The sequence below is a fragment of the Balaenoptera borealis genome (genome assembly GCF_965194805.1).
Source record: "Balaenoptera borealis genome assembly, chromosome: 16".
NCBI lineage: Eukaryota > Metazoa > Chordata > Mammalia > Artiodactyla > Balaenopteridae > Balaenoptera > Balaenoptera borealis.
In genome coordinates this window covers 71,460,867-71,475,959 of record NC_138872.1, presented here as the reverse complement: position 1 = coordinate 71,475,959, position 15,093 = coordinate 71,460,867, and the positions used below count along the sequence as shown (strand labels likewise).

General features: G+C 56.4%; 1 protein-coding gene across 5 annotated transcripts in view; it reads right to left on the bottom strand.

Annotated features, from left to right (window-relative positions):
* Nucleotides 1-200: 200 nt before the first annotated feature.
* KATNIP (katanin interacting protein) overlaps nucleotides 201-15,093 on the bottom strand; it is a 192,122-nt gene continuing 177,229 nt past the window's right edge. For 4 of the 5 annotated variants that reach the window (XM_082360795.1, XM_082360794.1, XM_082360796.1 and 1 more), the window contains 9 exons: nucleotides 13,660-13,825; nucleotides 10,398-10,555; nucleotides 8,827-8,891; nucleotides 7,426-7,536; nucleotides 5,551-5,690; nucleotides 3,569-3,670; nucleotides 2,853-3,013; nucleotides 2,648-2,736; nucleotides 201-2,096 (listed from right to left, as the gene is read on the bottom strand). In XM_082360795.1, the coding sequence (XP_082216921.1) occupies nucleotides 2,038-2,096; nucleotides 2,648-2,736; nucleotides 2,853-3,013; nucleotides 3,569-3,670; nucleotides 5,551-5,690; nucleotides 7,426-7,536; nucleotides 8,827-8,891; nucleotides 10,398-10,555; nucleotides 13,660-13,825 (1,051 nt within the window). In that variant the 3' untranslated portion in view covers nucleotides 201-2,037. Of the gene's footprint in view, nucleotides 2,097-2,647; nucleotides 2,737-2,852; nucleotides 3,014-3,568; nucleotides 3,671-5,550; nucleotides 5,691-7,425; nucleotides 7,537-8,826; nucleotides 8,892-10,397; nucleotides 10,556-13,659; nucleotides 13,826-15,093 lie in introns of those variants that run through there. The other variant, XM_082360798.1, reaches the window with a different exon arrangement.

Here is a 15,093-nt window from a genome sequence, read left to right as displayed (position 1 = left end):
GTTGCATGCGGATGAAATGAGTTAGTTCCAGGCAGGTAATAACCACTATAAATGTACGGGCTTCTATTACCTGGCCAGGACCACGACCCCATTTGCAGGTGGGAAAAGGGAACAGCCAGCCTCCAGCGGACTCTGACTCAGTTCTTGGCGGCAGCACAGGCTCCCTCTGTCTGAGCCCAAATCCAGTGCATCAGACCATATTCTTAACAACATCTTTTATTGATTTTGCAAGAGAAAAAAATAGAGAGTTAATGCCTGTACAGCTTTTTTTCCCCCTAAATTGCATGGTGCATACAATTATTCTAAACATCAACTGAGATTCCGGGAGCAAGAGTGTGCGGTGTTCGTGCAATCTCCCGGACACGTCTGACCTGTACACGTGCCTCGGCGGGGATGGAAGGCTGGGCTCCCTTGAAAGCCACAGCACTGGTTTTTGTCACTAAAAGCTGGTCAGGTCTCCTGGGAGCCCCGAGGCCCCGGAGGCACTTGCCACATCTGGGATGTGAGCAGGGCAGCCGGGGGCTAGCAAGCTACAGAAATGATGGATCTTCTCCGGGAGAAACAATTCCTTATCTTCACATCAGCCCCGCGCTCCAAATGAGAAGCTCATTTGCATAGCTGCTCAGCTGAAGCTGCAAAGCTCATAAAGTATTTGCTGGGGCTTTTGGTTGCATAGGAACTACTTTGAGTACAGTAACGCGGCGGGGCTGGGCCGGGCGCCAGGAAAACAACGGATTAATATTTGGAACAAGAAATTACCCACCACTGGGAAACCAATTAGGTCCCTGATCCGAGCTTGTTACACAGGTGGAAATAGATGCGTTTTGGGCTTCACGCAGCTGGGGATGCAACCCTATTTCCAACTTGCTGCGAAGCTGCTCGATGAGGGAGCAGGGGTGGGGACCCCCGGCACCAAGAACCTCACTGCCTGATGCCCAGGACACGGGGTCAAGGACAGATGGAAAGGGAGACAGCAAGCTCGAAAAGCCTGGATCAGACCGAGGGCAGGGACAGGAGGGGAGTGAGGGCCCCGCCCCCTCCAGGCTAGTTCCAGCGGAAGGGGGCGGGGTCTCTGGGGCCCGAGGGTGGGGCCGTGGCACCGGTCCTCTGTCTCCGGGCCCTGCATCCAGAAGGCATCTGGGTGGGTCCTACTGGCCCTCTGGGGTATGACGCTGCCCACCTGTCCTATCTGGGCCAGGCAGCTCCTCAGGGACAAGGCCCCGCAGGCCAGGGTGGGGCCGGCTCTAGGCCTCGGGTGGGTTCAGCTCCCTCCGTTGCTCAGCAGGACACACGCCCTTGGCAGATCCCTTCTTGGGCTTGACCAGAGGACAGAGGCCCTGCAGCACCAGCTCCCCTCAGGGGATCCCTCCTTCTCAGCTGGGCCTGGGCGGGACCCAGGATGGGTGAAGGGGTGGTAGCAGTCCAGGCTAGACATCTAGGGGGGTCCAGGGGAAAGTCCCACCTGCTCAGCTGGCTCCGCAGCCCCCAGCTGAGGCGGGGATGTGGTGGGGGTGGGAGCTGCTGGCCCCTCAGCGGGGGGCCTCGGAAGGCAGGACCCCACGCCTGTCGGTGTTGGTGTCTGACGCCTGGCCTCCTTTGCCCGCTCAGCCATACTCCAGGCCCTGGCACAGCTGGCCATGGCACCGTTCTGCCTGGAGTCAGGCTGAGCCCGCGGATCCCACGACAGGCCTCAGCGGACTCGGGCCCTGCTTTGCTGGATCTCACGGTAGAGCCACGGAGCCAGGGGACCCCGGGCTCCCTGCAGCTGGGCCCAGGACCGCGGGGGACAGTGGAAGGCCACACCACACCCCTTCTTCCACCTGCCCAGAACTCCTGTATTTCCCAGGGCCGTTCACCCCTTGAGTCCCTTCTCTCCAGCGGGCTCCCTCCACGCTGCAGCTCCCTTCCAGCTCTTGGGGTCCGGGGTCTGGGCTGGCCCACACAGAGGCCTGAGGGCGGGGGACATGGGTGCTGAGTGGGGGCCGGGTGACGGAGCCCCACCCCGGCTGAGAGGACCAGCTCCCCCTCCTTCAGCGGTCAGCACCGCCAGCGTCTCGCTGTCTCCTTCTCGCTGATGCAGGTTTTGGGGCGTAAGGCTGTCGAGGGAGAGCACAGAGGGAGCAGTGTCACCCAGCCACCATCCTCGAGGGCTGCCCCATACCCTTGGGGTGAAATCCAGACTGACTGGGGTTGCCATTCACGGCCCCTGGAGACCTGGCCTCCGCCCCCAGCAGCCTCGAGCTCGGAGCAGGCTCCGCCACGCTGTTCCCTCTGCCTGACCAACCCTGAGCATCTTTCAGGATCCAGCTCGAGCATCCCTCCTCTGGGAAGCCCTCGCCCTGCGCATCCTCTCCTGGTTTCCCGCGGCCCAGGGCAACCCTTTCAATATAGCGCTTCTGCCTTTCATGGCCCTTTTCCCTCTGTACATGCAAGGCTTGGCTTCTGGGAAGCGCACCACATTGCTCCCGGGGTTCTGCCCCCATCAGCCCCCCCGCAGCCCCCCGGGGAAGGCTCCTGGGTGGAGGAGAGGGGTCTGAGGGCTGGCAGGGGCGAGAGACGGTGTGTGATGCTGCCAGCTCCTTCTCTGTTCTGACCAGACTCCTGAAGGCGGGTGGGAGGGGTGCTCTGGGCAGAGAAGGAAACTGACCTGGGTCAGCTGCATTCTGCTTCCTTTTCGAGTTGGTAACGATTTGGTTTTCATTCATCATCTGCACGTCCTGATCCTCCACCTGGTTACTGCGGGGAGGGAAAAGCCAGAAGGTTCCATCAGGCTCCAGGCCGCGTGTCCCTGCCATCCTTCCTCGTTAGGGCCGGCAGGGGAGGGGAGGTCACGGAGCCGGCTCAGGGCGCACCTGATGGCGGTGTGCTTCTCCTGGTGACAGATGTCCGTGTCCTCGGTGAAGAGGATGGTGTGGTAGGGTACTGTGGGCTCGCACGTGGGCAGGATGCCCCTGACCAGGTGGCCCACCATGGCCAGGATCCCATTGTACACAAGCAAGTCATCCACCAGGAGCTGGACAGACAGAGGAAGGCCTGTGTGGCGTGTGGTCCATCATCCCCCTCGTCCTTCCCACGTGTGACCTCGGGCAAAGTGCATCACTGCTCAGAGCCTTGCCTACTAGGTGCGCGGCCTCAAATCTTCACGACGACCAGGAAAGGCACCTGGATTAGCCCCACACTGCAGATGGGGAAGCTGAGGCTCAAAGGGCTAAAATCTTTCTCCCATGTGGCAGGGCTGGGAGGCAAACTCGGGTCTCTGGTCCCCCAGGGCCCTAGCTCTCCCTACCCCAGAGTCGCCTCCGGCAGGAAGAGCTCCCTACACCAGTACGATTCGAGAAGAAAAGATGAAAGAAAAGCCACTCTGTTTTTTTCGGGGTGATGATTCAAATCACTTGGAGGTTTTGAATTCACAGTTGGATGGCAAATCTCCCTGCCTCTGAGGACCAGGCACTTGTGTCTAAGGTTGCGGCCGAGAGAAGTAAATCAAACTGCAACAAATGATAATTGCCGGCAGCCTAATTACCAACGAGCATAATTATCTCCAAAAACTCAGCCAGTAAGTACTTACGCCAAACTCCTTCACCCCTCGATGGGGTGTTTTCGCGTAATTCCACAGTTTGATCATTGACACCGTGGTAGGCCGATCGAAAATCACATAAACCCGGTTCACCTGTCAGAGAGAAGAACTAATTAAAACAGGCATGTTTGGGAACAGAGGCACTGGGTTGGGCCCGGGGTGCCAGGCGTGGGCCGGGGCGCGAGGGCGGTGGGTGCCCGAGGCAGTGCCGGCCCAGGTGAGCCGCCTGGGCTGCTCGGGACCGCTGTGCGTGGGGTTCCCGCCGCCTTTCTTCTCCTTGCAGCCCATCTTGAGTCAGGTCACGTGTGGCTGCGTTTGCAACAAACCGCTGAGCTGGCTGTTGAAAGGCCTGTTTTCCGGGCCTGGCATGGCCGTCATTCAAATGCCCGCGGAGAACTGGGTGCGCCCTTCCCTTCCCTCCAGGTCAGGTCCAGAAACACAGTCTGGGGCTCCAGGGGCCAAGGGAACGGTCCCCAGCTCCAGAGTCAAGAGGCACGACCTCCGAGCAATCAGCACAGCCTTGACCCCTGTTTGTCCTTTCTCCAAGTCATAAATGAAAAGCACAGCCGAGTGGCCCTGAAGGCACTGCTGGGTGATTTTCAGCGGAGATCTCTGAACCTCTGCTGGGGGAGGGGGAGGGAGGTGTCCCGATCCGTGGCAGATCAGCTAGTAAAGTGGGACCCAACAGCCTCCACCAGTTCCTCACCCCCAACAAAGACTCGCAAATATTAGGGGGCCCCTTGCAAGACAGAATAAAGCAGTAAGAATTCAGTGTTGGCCACAGGCTGCAGACTTCGTTTTGTCCCAGCCCTGGGTCTCAGCCCCAAGAGGACATAGGGGGATGTGGAAAGGGTCAGCCTTCTGCTTGTACCGTGGAAATAATAAAGGTCTAGAGGAGGGTCCTCAAACTCAGTTGCCCACAGCGTTCAAATGGATACAAATGTTTGAGTCCAGCTAGAAGAGGGAGAGACGGAGAAACTGCTCTACACCCAAAGGCCTTCATGTGAAAGACGTTGGCAAATGCCTGCTGGCCAAGATCAAGATGGCAGCAGGCTGGACTGGCCAGGGGGCCACCAGTTTGCAGCCCCAGGTCGGAGGGCTGATAGATCTATGTGGTTCCCCTTTGCAGTGGTGGGGCTGAGAGGTTTGGCCTCTTCTCAAGGGAGGCTGATGGACCATTGAAGGGGTGCTGCCCCTTCCTGTGAGGGTTTTGAGAGGAAAATGTACCCCTTATCTTCCCACCCAGTGGTCACAGGACTAGATGCCCAGCCCCTGCTGCACATCTACCCAGGCATCTGGCCCCATGACTGAGAGGCTAGGGGGTGCCACCCAACCCGTCCCATCTCCTGGTCTCTCACCTCCCTCTCTACCACTATCGACCAGGCCCAGGCGGGCAAAGGCCCACCCCTAGGTTCGCCATCAGGCCTTGGAGCAAAGAGACAGGCAGGACCAACTGCAGAGTCTGAGACCTGGGAGACTGAGTCAGTTGGTTGGAAGAGCTTACCAGGCAGGTCTGAGGCCAGAGAGAGGGCAAGGTTGGGGTCAAGTGCCCAGCGACATAAAAAGGGAGCAGAAACAGTGAATGTGGAGAGGCTGGGGCTGGGAAGAAGAGGACAGAGTGGACTCTTCAGAGAGAGGCAGGGGCAGAAAAGAGAACCAGAGAGGGATGTCTTGCAGGGATCGACAGATGCCCAAGCCCCCAGGACCGCTGCACTGGGCTCCTGGCCTCAGAGTCCAATGTGGCCCTTCATCTCCCTGGTGTCCCCTTATAATATGCACCCTCAGAGCAAAGGGAAAGAACTCTGGCCAGGAAGAGCCAACTCGTCAGATGTGTTAGCAAAGACCCGAGCCTTCCTGGCGGTCCCTGGGCATTTTGACTTGTTCGAGGTTAACCTGGAAGAAAGATGTGTCACTGAGACCAGGGACAGAAAGCACCCCCATCCACCCCAGGGCTGAGAGCCTCCGGAACCCACCAGGCCAGGCAGGATGGGAGCCAGCCACATGTGTCTGCCGTCATTGGTGTCGTTCACTTGGTCGATGAGCTTGTCGGGGGTCCGGACGTCCCCACACACGCCCTCCAGAGAGTTGACGCTGTCGGGGAAGGCGGCGATATCTGTGGGCGCCTCTAAGCTCTCATAACCCAAAGCGGAGTGCTCAGCACCGCGCACCGTGGGCCACTCTTGCGGCCACCAGCCTCCATCAGGCTGACGGCGCGGCTCAGGGGACGCCAGGGCGGGCGCGCCTGGCGGGCAGAGCCGCCATCTGCTGCTCCGGGCAGCCAGAGGAGTGACAGCCAAATTAGACATGCCCTGGGGAAAATGAAAGCAAGGAGGCTGAGGGGAGTCGGGGTGAGGGTGGAGGCGTGGCCAGTTTCAAGGAAAGGGGAGGAAAGCAGGCAGAGAGCAGGCTGAAAAAGATGGGTTTCATGGAAGTGCTGGAGGCGGGAAGAAAAACTGTTGCTGTCTCGTTGGCGAGTGGAGGGCAGACTCTGAGAAGGTTTTCCTTTGCGAGGGGATGGACGGGGTCATGGCTGGATTCTGCCTTGGCATGTGACCACCCTACCGAGACAGGGAGGATGTGGGGGGCGGAGCCTGACTCAGCTCTTGCTACTCAACGGATGGGCGTTAATGCGGACGGAGAGGACATGGTCCCAGCTCTGGCTCTGCCATCCTGACCTGTGAGATCTTGGGCAAGTCATGGGCTATCTCTGGGCTTGTTTCCTCATCTGTAAAATGGGAATAAACATCTCTATGTCCCAGAATGGATGAAGACTTATACATCTAAGGAATCACGAATAACGATCAAAACCACCAAGAATCACTTATCCCAGGTGAGGAGCATGGTGCCATGCCACCAGGGCAAAGCAGAAAAGGATCCAATCAGAACCCAGGGACCCCAAAGAGATGCAAGGGAGGCTTTCAGGTTTGACCTGCTCTGGTAGTTCCCTAACTGGTGCGCCAGGGATCACAGATCAAGAGCCCAGAGGGGTCAGGCAGGTTATATCAAAGGGAAGCAGGACAGCTCAGTGGTCAAGAGCATGGTCTTTGGAGCCAGACTCCCAGCTCACTGGCTGTGTGACCTTGGGTAAGTTACTCAACCTCTCTGTGCCTCACTTCACAAGATTGTTGTGAGGGCAAATGAGGTACATGGGACAAGCCCTGGCACCGAGTGAGCCCTTGGTGAATATTAGCACTATGTTTCTGGGGCCTGGGAGGTAACAGTGGAGGTAGAGGACTGGGATCAAGCAGGTGGATGCGCTTGGGGAGAAAGGGCAGCAGACACTCAGGTCCAGCCATCGTCACTATGCAGGACTGTGGCCTCGCACTGCCAACTTCTCAAGAGAAGCTGAAGATTGGGTTGTCATTTGAAACCTGATTTTTAAAACATATTAGCGACTAACTCAAAACATTTAAAAACTCACTGGGCTAACAGTTTGCTAATTCTGGTGTCGGCATTCTGTGAGCAAAGGGCTCCATGGTCAATAAATTCAGGACACACTGGGTTGAACACAATAGAACAGGTTTCTCCCTACAGGCCTTGTCAGAGCCTTTACAACTCCAAAGTGTCTGTGGTTCTCCAAGAGGGGGCTGCACTTGGTAGCCTCTCTCAAATTCCTGGACCACAGGACTCTTTGTTTTATGGATGTCTTGGCAGGTGTGCCTGGGAGCTTCTCTCTGCTTTGCAAGGGTCACATCTGACCGTAAGCAGAGACCAGTGGCATTTTTAATTTCCAGGTCTGGTTCCTAAAGGGGCATTTCTCTCTACATTCGAGGATTCTGCTTCTTCCCCCGACCCTCCCATGCTCCCTGCAGTCCGGGTGGAGCCCCCCTTCTGCCTAGAAAGGATACTGTTTTCCGACAGAGGGATTTTTTCTCCTCGTTCGTCATACAGCTCCAGGCTGGTAAGACCGATGTAATAGGGGTCACCCCAGCTGGTCAGGAGCTGAAACTGGAAAATGACTGGAGCATGTTATTAAGGAAAAACAGGCTTAATTTTCTGGAGAACAGAGGAAAACAATTACAAAGATAAAAGGGATATAGATATATATATATATATGTTTATAGAGATGAACGAGAGAAAAAAATGATTTCTTTTTCCTTTGAGACTGAAGTCAATCAAAATGTATGTGGCATGAAATTTTCTTTAATTTAAACTGTGTATGAATGTGTGTATGTGTGTTTTAAGAATTCAAAAGCTTTCTCCAGGCCCCAGGAGGTAGGAGGACAGGCGGGGAGGGTGCGCTCCAGGGAGCTGGCAGGATGGGGACGCATCTGTCACAAACTCAGTATTTAGAGCTGAACAGTGACCAGGACTCAAACTACCTCCTGCCTCAGTTTCCCTGGCTGTAAAATGACACGAACAGAGTGCCTGTTCCCTGCTCCACCCGTTTCAAGTGTGCAGGGTGTGAACGGGGAGGGGGGACGCGGGAGCATCACAGCACTGGGGGGATGGGCCCTGGCAGGGTGACCCCCCCCCACTCCCGCATTGCTGACTGCGCCTCACACAGACAACCGGGCATCCAGCCCTTCCTCAGCTCTGTCCCCCACTGGCTCCCAGCATCCCCAGAAGCAGGCAGGCCGGGAAGCCTGAGAAGTGGTAGGGTGGTCCCCAGGCGATAAAGCCGGAGGGAGAAAAGGCTAGTGAGAGAGCCAGGCTGTCTGTGTTCACTAATCCGGTCCTACCCCTTCCCGGCTAGGTGGCCTGGCAAGTTAGTTAACCTCTCTGTGCCTCAGTTTTCTCAGCTGTGAAATGGGGATGCAGTACCCACCTCACGGGGCTAACACAGGAGGTTCATACAGGCGACCTACTGCAAACAGTGCTGGGCGGCAGAAAGGGTCCAGCACATTTGAGCTATGATTCCTTCTCTCTTCACCTCCTCCCTGCCTGGTTGAAGGAGAGCCCCCAGCCCAGTCCCGGGGTCGGTTCCAGCTTCTCTGGCCCCTCCCAGCTACAGTCCTTGGTGCTGCCTCCTGAACCTCAGCCCACCAGGGGGGCGGGGCCTGGAACTCTTCGGTCCCAGCAGCACCCAGTGTTCCCAAGGACCCGGGAGCTCTCCCATCCTCCCCTTAGTTTCCCTGCATGGGCTCCAGCTGCCTTGGCTGTGGCCTGGCTGAAACCCCAGGGCAGCAGCTGAGGCCCAGACCCCACCTCGGGACCCGCGAGGAGGCCACAAGGGCCTCGCCCTCTCCCCGGGTTCTGGGCGTAGAGCCAGTGCCTGGGATGCGAGGCGGGTGGAGGAGGGAGGATACAGCCACAGGGCATCAGGGGCGCCTCATAGTCCATGCTCGCCCGCTCCAGGCTCTTTGTGTCCAGTCTGAAAAAACACAGAACAGCACCAGGAAGCAGAGAATTGCAGTGGCCCGAGTCGCTGGTCAGTGATCCCCCGGGGAGGCAGTGGGGGAAGGACAGACAAGCTTCTGGAGTTCCCATCTACTGGGGGAGGCTCGTCACCTCGGGTTTGACTCGCATTCCTCCAAACAACCCTGGGAGGTGGGTACTCTCACATCCCTGGGTTGTGGGTGAGGAAAGTGGAGCACAGGGAAGTGAAGTCACTTGCTCAAGGTCACACAGCTGGGCGGTGGCAGAAGTGGGATGTGACCTGAGGTTGTCTGGTTCCAGGGTCCACACTCTTAATCACCCCACCCGACTTCAGCCCCTTCATGAACAAGGTAAGTCCACACTGTTCTGAGAGCTGAGTGAGACCCACGATGGGCCGATGGGGTGGAGTGCTGGGAGGCGGCAGGCTACCCCAGGCGGTAATCAGGGAAGTGATGTCTGAGCTGAGGAGGAGGCAGCCATGGGAAGAGTCAGAGCTGAGCCTTCCAAGCCGAAGAGCACCCAGAACAAAGGCCCTGAGGTGGGATGGGGCTGGACAGTTGATGTTTGTCCCAGAAAGCAGCCAGATGGGCTGAAGTGTGGGGTGGGATGGGAGGTGGGCAGGGAGAGGAGGCAGGGAGGTGGAGAGAGCCCTGAAGTCTTTGCTTCATGATCTTGAGCAAGCGACTTCACTCGCCTGGGCCTCAGTTCCCACATCTGTGAAATGGGCCTAACAATCCCTGCTTCAAAGGGTGGTTGGAAGGATTCCCTGAAGGATGACTACAAAGCATCTGGCTCACAGCAGGCACACGGGAGGGAGCCTCTCTCCTCCTCCAGACTCCTCCCCGCGGGGCTTCTCTCCCTGGTCCACGGCCAGTGCCCTCCAGCCCTGGCCTGGTTTTATTCAGTTTCAAGGGCAGTGTTATAATTAAGTGACTATTCCCAGTATCTGGCGCAAGGAGTGATCCCAGCTACAGTGGAGGGAAACTCATTTTGTTTTGAGAGCTTGGCCTCTGGTACTTGGACATCAGGGGGTTTAAATGAATAAACTTAACGTGGCATTTACAAATTGTTATGAACTTAATGGCAGCTGAGACGGGCCAAGCAATCCCAGTGAATCCATGAAATGTTAGGCTCTATTTTTCTCTTTGAATCTTTCTAAATCAGGAATACAGAAACAAGAGGAGGAAGGCCCTTCCCCGAATTGGCCAGCAGGCATTTCTGGAATCTAGGCAGGCTTGAGCCTCTCTTCCCAGCAGAAAGCACAATGAAGCATTTAAAATCTCAAGCACTCCAGACTGTGAGAAACCCAAACATCCCCAGACAAGGTGGGTACATCCCCCAGGCTTCCAGAGAGGCTTGGCTAAGCTTTAGAGAACAGCCAAGTTGAAAAGCAATGTGTTGGATCATCATTTCAAAACCCTTTAGGTACACGTTTCAGAGCACGACGCAAAGCCAGCGCCCTTGGGCCGGGAGGGACCGTTCATGGAGCCGCTCCCCTCACCTCTGGGCTGGCGGGGGCAGCGGGCAGGGCTGCAGGTAGTCCACAAAGAGGATTTCTTGAGCAAAATCAAAGTGGCAGTTGCCCGGCCCCTTCCGGATGAGGAAGCCCTCAGGAGGGGAGATGCACAGGCCATCCAGGGAGACGTGGACGACTTTGGCCTAGCAAACAAAAGAAATAACAAGCCTGAAAAGCAGGAGCCAGCGTGAGGAGGGCGGTGAGCGCTGGCGTGGCTGGTGCTGATGGCAGCTGGCATGTATGACTGGGGGCCTTCACAGAGCCCTCAGGCCTTTCTCCCAGACCAGAACCACTTGGCCGGGGTCCCCTTTCCAGTGCCATCCCTACTCTGTGCTGGGCGCTGGACGGATAGCAGGGGAGCAGGCAGATGAGGCCCCAGCCACGGTGGACACGTGCAGACCTTCCCCGGTCTACTCAGCTGCAGTGGCCTGAGCAGGTATGACATGGTGGTCAAGGGCATGGACTCAGCTGCTCTGAGATCCACCATGAGTAGTTGGGCAAGTTACTTGACCTCCCTGCCTCAATTTCCTCATCTGTTAAATGGGCTCAACGAGGAGCTGACTTATATAAAGTCTCCAGAACAGAACAGTGCCTTGCACAAAATACACACTGCACCAGTGTTAGCCTAGACTGATCCTTCTCCAAACCCTGGCTCATACCTCACCTCCTCTCCTAGCACCTTCCCCTGCGACAGAAATGGGCCCCTTCCTGATATTCTTTCTCACAGCCCTTGGCTTGTCCTTTTAAGGGCATGTACTCCCTAGCTGCGTCCTCCGTGGTTTCGGGGTCTCCCCTGATGGCAGAGACCCCAGCTGGATTATCTCTACATCCGCCTCTAGGCCTGGCACACAGTAGGAGTTTGCTGAATTGATTGGATCTGGGCCACCATGGCCCCCCTGTTATAGGCCAGATTTTGCCAGCCAGATGGCCAGGATCTGCCAGTAAATGTCAAAGCCTAATGGCAGGATCTGAGGTGGCTCAGCTCTGTTCCCCCGGGGAACGAGGGTGGTAGGTGAGCAGAAAGGGGGCTAAGCCAGTACCCTCTCCGACTCCACATTTTGGAATCAGGGCTCCTTGGCGCCTCACTCCACCTTCATGGTTAGCAGCCCAGCCAGCTGCTGACCAAACTGGTGGTGTTTCACCCCGGGAGACACAGAGGGCTTCTCCGTGAGGAAAGGAAGGGGCCCTGTCCTGGTTCTCATGGATAACAATGTACCCTGGGGCTCTTCACCCTTCAGCATTTAGGGAGCCCCCGTAACTCAGTCAGTCAGTCACAGGGTGCATAAACCTAAAAGGTGTAGAGGGGCTGGAAATGGCGACCCCAAAGCTGTCACTACACCTCCACTCTGCTTTCCTCAAGCCTAATTCCTGCCTGGGCCCTAGGGCTGGACCTGTGACTCAGGCCTGGCCAAACAGAGAACTGTCACCCACTGGCCATGTGGTTGGTTCGGAGCGATGGAACTCGACCAGAACAATCAGCGTGGCTCTTGGGGTTTTGCTGGCTTGCTCTGCTAGACTTGGAGCATGCAGGATGCAAGCCCAGAGCGGCCAGGGTTGGCCCGGAGGAGAAAGCCACCTGAAGTGAAGCTGGCAACAGAGCAAAGCAGAGGTCCAGGAAGTCCCTGTCCCTCATCTAGGGCCACCACCACCTCCTGGGAGCATCTCTGACTTCCCCAGACCCCGGTTCATTGCCTCAGAAGGGGCTTTTATTATCACCTCCATCTTATAGCTAAGGAAACTAGAGTTCAGAGAGGCTAAGCAATTTGCCCAAGGACACACTGGAGGGGTGTGAAGCCCACCTCCTGGAGTGCCAGGCCTGCCTCTAACCTCATGCCAGGGGCTCAGAGCCAGGGTGCCCAGTGGTGCCTTGTGGGGTAGGCATCTGATGCACTTCCCTGGGGAGGGAGGGGCCAGAGTTCCCATTACTCTGCGCCCTGGGATTGCCCTCTCAGATGGCGCTCAGCCCCCCTCCCATGGTGGCCATTCATCACTGGCACCAAGGCTGGTGGGGGCCCGACCTGGGAAGCAGGGGCTCTGGGTCCAACGTTCCCAGGCGGTAAATCCAGGTCGTGGAAGCTCAACTGGAAAGAGGGATTCACTCAAGGGAAGGGAAAGGCCCAGAGGCACGAGTTGAGGCAAAAGAATGTTTCTTTAATGCCAATATAGCTGACATTTTATTCGCGCTCGACCCAAGAGCCTGCTTACAAAGACACCAGGGCGGCCTGGGGAGGGTTTGTAAACTGCACGCTCAGAGGAGCCGCCGGGGGCGGGCTGAGGGCTGCTCACTCCGCTGTGATAAACCACCAGTCTTAAGTCCCTGGACGTATTGAGGACCCAGACCTGGGCTCACAGCATCCTTACAGGCCGGGTCCTGGCTTTGTCAACTTCTGTGGGCCAGAGGCAGGTATCCTCCTCCTCCTCCTCCTTTTACAGATGAGGACACTGAGGTCCAGGGAAGGCGGGCCACTTGCCAAAGGTCACACAGCTGCTAAGGGTCCGAGGGGGGATTCAGACGCAGAGCCTTGTGCATTTAGGGCCCCAACTGCATTGCTATATTTTAGGTGACCTTGTCATCATCACTTCCATGTAGTGGGAGGGGACAAATGTCTCATGGTTCATGGTCACACGGGTCAGAAAATCCCATGAAAGGGGGCACTTCTGATGCTCTTTTCCACATGCCAACAGAGGCCCCTGCTTTTTCACACCCAGAAGGAGAAGAACATAGAGTGGAAATTAAGAGTGTAGGCTCCAAGCTCAGCAGACGTGGACTGGGCCTCTAGCTGTGTGACCTGAGACGAGTGACTGGACCTCTCTGAACCTCAGTTTTCAATACCCTGAAAGATGGGGGTAATAACACCTGCCTCCCAGAGGCTGGGATGCGGGTCCAATGAAATGACAAAGGCGTGAGAAGCCCTCAGCCCGGGCCTGGCCCCCAAAGCGCTCAGTGAACAGCAGGGCTGCAACCGACCACTGTGAGTTGGGGGCTGGGCCTGCTGAGGACCCCTGAACCCCCAGAAGAGACAAGGCGCTGCAGTTCTCCGAGTCTGCCCTGGCCTCTTTAGCCTGCATTTGCTGTTTGCAGAAGAAGGAAAAGGCAGCAGCTCTCTCTCCCTGGCTGTAACCTCCCGCAGCTTCATCTGGAAAGTTCTGAAGGATTTATGCTCCTCTCTGGCAGCCACGCCAGCCATTCATCAAGGCGCTGTTTCCCTGACAGTGGACTGAGCGCGGCTGCTGTTGCCCGGCTTACCCCTCGATAGGTGTCCTCGGGAGATTTATTGTAGTTCCAGAAGCGCAGGCCTGCGATGCTTTCGGCTCTGTCGAAGTGGATCGTGACCACGTGGTCCAGCCCCGGCGAGAAGGGGATCAGCCACATATGCTCATCCTCCATCGTGATGTTGGCTCCATCGATTAACCTGCACTCAGTGGGGAAGGAGCGGAGAGATGGGGGCAGCCCGGTCTGCTGGGAGAACTCACAGTGTAGGGTCTACACCCACCCCTCTCCCCATGGCAGCCCCTGCCTGGCACGAGCCTGGCTGGATCTGGCTCATTAAGGGGAGGTGAGACTAATTAAAGCAACAGTGAGGAGCCATCTCTCATCTGTGAAGTTAGACAGAACAGGAAAACAAGGGGAAAAATAACAGTCTGTGCTGTTAAAGGTACAGTGAAGCAATCATCAAGGTTTTTAAAACGGGGATGGGGGTGTGTGCTATTTTTTAGGACCCTTTAACCCAGAGATCCCATTTCTAGAATTTATTCCCCCTAAGAAAAATTTATTCAACATGTCAAAAAGCTATCTGCACCAAGATACTACTTACATTAGCAACAAATAAGCAAACCCTAAAAGGTCTCAAAATAGGGAAAAGTTCAGTAAATCTGTACGGTAGTTAAAATGACAGTCACAAGGATGACGCAGTGACGGGAAAAGGCAGGCTATGGGATGGCAGGGGCACTGATTTTAATGCTGTAAAATGAGGACAAGGGCCAGGAGAGGTTATGCAAAAGTGAAAGATATATTTCTGTCAGAGGGGATGGGGGCGGTGACTATTTCTATTTTCCCAAATTTCTATAAAGTGATATATTGACTCCATGGTACATTTTGAAAGAATTCTATCCCTTCTTTCTTGTGCTGGGGGAGAAAGATACTAAAGCACCAGGGTGAACTTGGCAGCTCCTGGCGTGGGACAAGTACAAGAAGGGGCAGGTGCCTCCTGGGGGAGATGGTCTGGCCTGTAGTCACCCAGCCTGGGTGTCCCAGGGCAGCCCGCCACCGCTGGGAGGCAGGCCCCCGCACCCTCATGTTCTAAAAGAGCTTGTCACCACACTGCAGTCCCATCCTGGCCAGTTTCTGGTTCTCCTGCTTGAGACATCCTGACTCATCCTTCCCAACTCTGCCCAGCACACCTCAGCCCAGACCCCAGCCCTGATCTCACTACCACTGAGAGGCCTGGCCCTGGAGATAGGGGCCCAACTCTCAGCCTCTTGGGCGACCCCCTCCCCTCACCCTCCCATTTTCCTGGTGGCTTTGAAGCTGCTGCCCTGGGAGGGACACAGGCTGCTGCCACACTTCCTAGATTTTTTTTTTTTTTTTAAACATTCTATTGATTTATTTTGGTGGCGCAGCATGTGGGATCTTAGTTTCCAGACCAGGGATCGAATCCATGCCCCCTGCATTGGGAGCACG